Source organism: Mya arenaria, chromosome 16 (genome assembly GCF_026914265.1).
Source record: "Mya arenaria isolate MELC-2E11 chromosome 16, ASM2691426v1".
Taxonomy (NCBI): Eukaryota; Metazoa; Mollusca; class Bivalvia; order Myida; family Myidae; genus Mya; species Mya arenaria.
The window spans coordinates 22,369,010-22,376,325 of NC_069137.1; the positions used below are offsets into that span (position 1 = coordinate 22,369,010).

Consider the following 7,316-nt stretch of genomic DNA (forward strand, 5'->3'; position numbering starts at 1 on the left):
TTTAATTACCAGTCATGACTTGATATGATACCACAGAATGGAATCGTTAAAACCTCAAAATTAAACTTTTTATTACAAGTGTTCAGAAACAACTTATATTTTAAAAAAAATATATAAAATATTGACAAAAACAGCTGTTTACAGTTAAATATGCAATACAAATGAAGAAAATACAACATTTTTGTAAACAAATACACAATTAATTATGATGACAAAATAATCGTTTATACTTATTAAAAATAAGTCAACATGTGCATACAGTTCAGTCCACATAAGACGCGTTGCTTGCTTTATATAATAATTTTTTCCAAATAATTTGCGCTCTCAATATATCTTAATGTTTTAATTATTGTAATAACATAAGACATGTTACACATTCAGAAAATGATGCTTACAACTCAAAGAGGATACTTGTCTGGATCTGGAGCCATGATTTATGAAAAATAGAATAAATTCAGTGGGATAATTTCGTTCTCAAAGTATATAGAACAGTTTAAACACGTTTGCTATTAAATTTATATTGAGATGAAATTAAGTTAAACTGGTGTCGATCAATCTTGTGAATACATTTACAACAATTGTACAAAACGTGTTTTTTATGGGCGCATGAACACATACAATTAGAGAGCATACATATGCAACTGCAACTGTCGCCGGGGACACAATACCACGATGTTGTATTGATTGCTTAAGACGCATTTTTAATTACAGAACAGAACACAAGTTTATTTCACACATATATACATCAATGAAGAAGACTATGTATTAAACGTATTACTTTATATTTGTGAACAGCTTGGAATATTATATTTTTTGCGAGAACATTAGCTCCGCAGTGCTGTCCTTTTAAATTACAACTGAAGTGTTTGAGGCATAGAGGTGACATGTGTGTAAACGACTCAATAGCTCGTTCGTACGATTGCTAACATAACTTTTCAAAATCGGTTACCCAAAGTGTCGAATATTTAATCCTATCTGTAGACACTTGTTCGCTTTATCGAATGGATTAATCGTTATGACGAAATTATTCTTTCCTTAAAACAATACATTTCTTTTTAATGTTGAGTACATTATGCCAATGTGATCTTACTATATGCCAAAGACACTTTGTCCAATATGTTGTCAATTGCTTTCTATTGTATGGAATTATGAAAAATAGCATGTCGTTGCTATTTAACAGTCACCAAAGCAATTATTGTAGTTTGTCGAGATCATTTGGCAAGGTTGTTCAGGTCGTGTGAGGTTGCTCCATCGGGCAATGTAACCTTGCGCTTTTATAAATGTATGAAATAGAATGACGTTATTGGTCAATTGAATGTTTGATTCAAACTGGTCAATTGTCTTAAGATGATTGTTTATTCAGTAAAATAACAAATAAATACATTATTTATATTTTCTGATTAGGTTCATCAAATGCAATCCTAGTAAATTCCAATTTCCCATCCGTAAACCACATAAAATGTAGGAACATTTCTCAATAACATACATTGTTATGCCTTTTATGGTAGGTAGATGTTTATAATGCAATGAACATAACCAAAGCTGGAAATCCTCAGAAGAAAAAAAGGTCCATAATTTACATAACATGCAATATGATTATCTGATTTGATAAATTAAGGACTTAGAATGATTGGCAATTATTGTATAACGTTTAAATGCAATACGTCAAGTAATTGCTAATACATTGATTGACGGATGTGTACATGCAAAACGTTAACAATAATTTCGGAGTTGAAACATGAGGAGTTATAATTTTCATGATATATACATAATAGTGTTATCTAATTATATCACTTCAAACGGTGGGTTAGTTGGAAACCAGTGTTAACCACTTTCGTTTAACTTAATTTGTTAAAACATTTCAGTCAAAAAAATGAACGTACAAGGCATTATAGGTTAAACAAAACTAATGATAAAACACACTCCTTTATTAATGAATTGGAAAAATCCTTAAAATAAAATATATCCTATTCAAATGGTCAACATTTGTACAACTTTATAATAAGATTTCCATTGCAGCTCATAGTCACAGCCCGAACAAGCCAAAGTTACACGTTTTAACAGATGATGCGTAAATCTGTATATATTACGCATTCACATAATAAGTTTCATAACATTTCTGTCAAAGGTATTAAGTAATGGTTTATATGGTCAGTTGTTCATGTCAGAAAAAAACAATTTGGTAACATAGGTGTTAAACTGCAGACAAATTAGTATTTATTATAGTTTATAAAACACACAAAACCATATCAAATACAATCAGACTAAAAATTGCTAACTCATATCCCTGCTACTTCTTTATCCTATACTTATAAAACTTAAGAAATTGTCCTTGATTGTAGAAATAAAATATTGGCTCGTTTGCAAATACCGTTTAATCTCTTCATACTCTGTCTTTGGTTCCACATTACACTTCCATAGTACACAATGCCAACGCTGAGGGCTGTTTTTCTGCCTCTCCAGCAATCCCCTCAAGGAACGCCCAGTCATTGTCACTTCTAGTAGTTGAACATTGCAGATGGAGGCTGGTAGATGAAGAACGTGATCACCGAGGTCTATACCGGACTCGCTCAAGCCTTTAATGTTCTTAATGCCATGTTTTCCAAATAGACTCGAATCTGGTAAAAACTGCATGTCTAGTTTTCCTAGATACAATATTTTTAAATTTGTCAACAGAGGAAGAGTCTGACAGAATAGACCAACGTTGGTAATGGTTTCTAAAGTCATGTCTTTCAAATTTACTGATCGGTATTTTAATGACTGCAAAATACTGCATTCAACAGTTTTCGAAACACAAACTAAATGCAATGACTTTAAATTATTTGTATTGACCTCAATATCGGTTGTATTAGATCCAGATATTTTTAAGTCTTTGAGATTGTTGCACGCTGAAAGGTTATACTGTCCAGCCACGTCAGATAACGAAACATAAGTAAGAGTGTCCGTGGAGCTACTGAATACCTCCTGGAGTTTCCCCTGGCTTATATCGGACGAGACACTGATACTACGTATCTTGGACTTGTTCATTGATAGCAAGTCATTTACTAGTTCGGTTTCTGTAGAACATAAATCAAAGCTGGTGAGTGAAAACTGGATATTTAATAATTTACTAGCTTTAGCCTCCTTATAACCCGACACAATGGTTTTCTGGATGGAAGAAGCCATGTGAAACTTTTTGCTATTGGATATGTTATTCGACATCTCATTTGCTAACTTAATGTTCAGACCGCATATGAAAATGAAAACCTGTGAAATATCCGTCATATCATCGTTCATCTCATAATTAGGTGGACATACTCTTTCAATCTCTTTTGGGTGGTAGGACATGTATATTGCAGCGAAAAATTCCTGAACCGTTTTGTGGATAAAGGAGTAGCTCGATGACTTTCTAATCAAAGACGCTGATTTTGATTCTTGCAAGATTCCCGACTTCAGCACAAACAAGAGATTATCGTGCTTCAAATTGTCAACCTTTTTAAACACCAAGGACGAAGTGAGGTCGTTCGAAAATAATGTCGTAAAAGCAAGTTCTGCAATCTCCATTACAATGCTGTAGTACTTTTGTACATATTCTGTGTCCTGGAAACATCGTAAGAATTGAACATTTTTCTGAGAAACAATAGGCACAGGGAGAGCTTTTCGCTTAAACAGCATTTCAATAGTGTATGCGTATATATCACAAAGAGAAAAGGACTCATGTATTCCCTCAAACCACAAACATACCAGCAACATTGATATAATAGGTACCGATAAAAGACGTGTGAGTGTCATTCTATCAACAAACTGGACGAAATCTAGCAATGTTTTCTTTACTGTAACTGTTTCATTAAGTCTGTTCAATATTTTCTGAAGCAGTAATCCCATATCTGCAAGTCCCTCTATCTCCAAGTACGTGTCAATTTTCGTGTCTTTAACCCGTTGTTGTGACATCCTCCAGGGTCGAGATGTAATAAACACAGTTACATCTAGGGTTGTCTCCAAGTAAGGGATCACTTTTTCTTCTTTTGGACAACTGCATTTTGTATCATTTGGATGAGTCCACTCATCCAGGCCATCGGCTATGATCACGCACTTGTTTTTGGACAGGACACTTTGCATAGTCAGGTATGCAGCGTCCCTCTGATCTTGTGGATAAATTCTGTTGATAAGCTGATCTCGTATCATGTCTGTGAGGTCACAGAGGTCACAGCTATCTCTCAGAGTGAGGTGAAATACAAAATCAATGTCTTTACAGAAAGTTTCATCTTTGAATTGGTCTTCCTGCTTTGTATCAAGATTGAAAATATGATCAAGATTTCTGCCAATTAGAAATAACTTTAACACAAAAAACGTAAACCAGTTTTGAGGTAAAGGATCATTTTCAGGTTCGTTATTCGTATTCGTTGATGAGAACTGATTGGACCATTTCAATGCACACATTGCGGCACAGGTGGACTTTCCCATCCCGGCCTCGCCAATCATGAACACGTTTTTCCTAAATTCACCTTTTTTACAGAACAATTGCCTGTAAGCCGTGACGGGTGTTCCTTTTTCTTTCTCAAACGCACCTACTTTTCGCGGGTTTTTCTCCACGATCTTTGGAGGGACATACAACTTGTCCAGTCTCTCGTTCTTGTCCGACAGCAGGGGAGATATGGGCGCGCTGTTGAGTTCTTTCTGGTAGTACTTGGCAAGCCGTTGTCGTAGATCTGACAGGAGTAAACATGTGTCAAGTTTTTACTTTAGATTGTATATATTCACCATCATATTACAATTCTCCGACTACAATGAAACCAAACACTATGTGATCTTTGGTTTTCCATTATCAAGAGCTCTACCGCAGCGAATAATAACGCTTGTCTGGTTTTCATAACCTATTAAAAGGCAAACAGGTAGTTCAACATTTATTTTACCCAGTCTTCTAATACATGAGCGTATATTCTTTGTTTGCAATACATCAATTATAATTTTGATATGCTAAAAATTGGCACATAAGATAGTAAAAAGTATGGAATAATATGACCAGCTGCTTTATTTTATTCTATCCTGGGCATAATGATCAGATTTGTTCAGGAACAAAGTATTTATTTACAATACTATAACCTTCATTATAGCGATTAGTGTCCGATTGAGTAAATGTAAGGCCAAAAAGGACAAATAATGTGCTATTAAAATTAACGACGTTTATGACGTCAGGGTGTGGGTCGGCTTTATCCGTGCAAATGATTGTTGACCCCTTAACGTCATTAAGACATTATTACACTGTGCGATTCATTCAAATGTTACTGGCTGTGGTGTTCTATATAATTACCTATTCCTGTTCATTTTTTTAACACTCTGGTTAAATTACTGCTAAGAGTTATGGAAACCAATCAAAGGTTTTACTTACTGAAATTAAAATATTGATGTTAAATTAACTTTCTAAGAATATATTTGTATTGTATATTCTTTGTCTGTCTTTAACTTTTCACCATAGAACCATTGTTGCCTTTTACTTTCCATCAAAATTATCTCGACATACTGCATAACGTAAGCTCATTTTTTTTCGAATGCTGTTTGAACAATACTTGTACACATTTTAAGAACAACTAAAATGTTTACTGATTATGTTTTCGGATTTGTTTGATTGTAGCTAAGGCGGAGACTATGAATTGATACGAACTTACCCTCCAGGTTTTGTTCCCTTTCGTAGTTACCTCTGTCATCGAAACTGTGTTTGACCGCACGTTTGACCTCTATAATGCAATAATGATATAATAGGGCAATGCATAAGAGGCCAGGTAATACGTTGATTCGTACGCACATTTGTTTTATTTCATTTTGCTATAGTCCATTTATTGCGATTTACAAAACAAACACTTATAGCTATTTGATCAACTACACGCCGGATCTTTGACCTTGGATAAAGAGCGACGATAAGAGTTGAATTCCAAAGACCTCAAAATAGTCTACTTGACGTAACAAGCTAAATTCTACCTAAATTTATATGAAACAAACAGTTTACTTTCAATGCCTTGCGATCAATGGCAGCCTGTTTGAGACGAGTTATAATCATTCTTGAAATATTGACGTAAGTGATAAGTGAGGTAGTATAACGGAAATTAAATTACCATCGACTATAAATCCTTTTAGTTCCTTTCGTAGTCTATCATACATCGGGCCCTCGATCTCTTTGAGACATTTGTCGACGTCAAAGTTTGTCTGCAGCCATTTTTGTAAGGATTCATGCATAATGGCCGGTGTCTTTTCAATTTTCGCTTTGATCTGAAATATTGCAATTAAAAGATAATGCAAACAAGTATTAAAAGAATTCCACGTTATCTTATTTAAAATATCTAAAATAACAACTCCCGTTTATCTTCTACATCCATCCATATATTATGATTAAGAATTGTTTACATTTAAAGAATTGTAGACCAAATTATTACGAGGTAAAGCCAGTATATGAAAGTAATGCAAACTATATTTGAATAAATGATAAATTCAACTTCTTACATTTCTTATGAGATTAGCGTTTTGCTGAGCAAATGTATCATGTAGGAGTTCTTGTTGATCCTCCAGTACGGTAATCATCTTGTCCAGACAGTCGTCCGCTGTCTGTCCGTCAAGCTCATAATGGGCGTCATGCAAAGTCTTGTTCCTTATGTCTCGTACCTGTGAGGTATTAAAAATATATAGAAGTTACTATATTGTTCATGTTTAACAAACTAGAATGTTGTGAACGTGTTTTTGCACAAGAAAAAATTATACATGGATATTATAAATGATAGTACGGAATACATGTTGTTATATATATATATACAAGTATAAAGTGTGTTATATAATAAAGTATGCTTACCTCCTCAAATCGCTGAACATTTGTTATGTGTTGTTTGATAAACGAACTGTTTATACAGATGCTTAACAGTCCTGAAGCATCCATCTGACTCGCCCCCATCTTGTCAAAGTAGCCAGCTGAACTGAGAAAACACTTGATCACCTCCCAGTAACCGACGCGTGGATCATGCCATTTAGTAGAATCTGTATTCATCCAGAATGGATTGTTTTTAGCATGATTGTTTTGGATCTCTTTGTACATTGCATCACAGAAATGGGCTGGCCTGAATTTCGATTTTCCGGTCACCTTAGTCGTGCCATTTTGGCATCTGCTGTTGATTTGACATTGATCACATGTCTGTTTATTACACTTCGCATTAACAGTGTTCATAAACGTTTGGTACTGTTGTTTGCCTTTTGTATCAACGTATCCCTTAAGTCCTTCGTTCACGTACATAAGTCCCCAGACCACTCTCAGCCAGTTTTCTTGTCTCGTCTCGATACTTTCAGCCATGCTTCAT

The 7,316-nt window shown here is 34.6% G+C and overlaps 1 protein-coding gene across 1 annotated transcript; it reads right to left on the bottom strand.

Moving 5' to 3' along the window:
• Positions 1 to 2,407: 2,407 nt before the first annotated feature.
• On the bottom strand, positions 2,408 to 7,309 carry LOC128221490 (uncharacterized). The gene is made up of 6 exons (XM_052930097.1): positions 6,818 to 7,309; positions 6,475 to 6,633; positions 6,090 to 6,243; positions 5,646 to 5,714; positions 2,903 to 4,688; positions 2,408 to 2,498 (listed from the first exon to the last, which is right to left on the bottom strand). Exons 1-6 carry the CDS (start codon positions 7,307 to 7,309, stop codon positions 2,408 to 2,410), a joined length of 2,751 nt encoding a protein of 916 aa, XP_052786057.1.
• Positions 7,310 to 7,316: the final 7 nt, after the last annotated feature.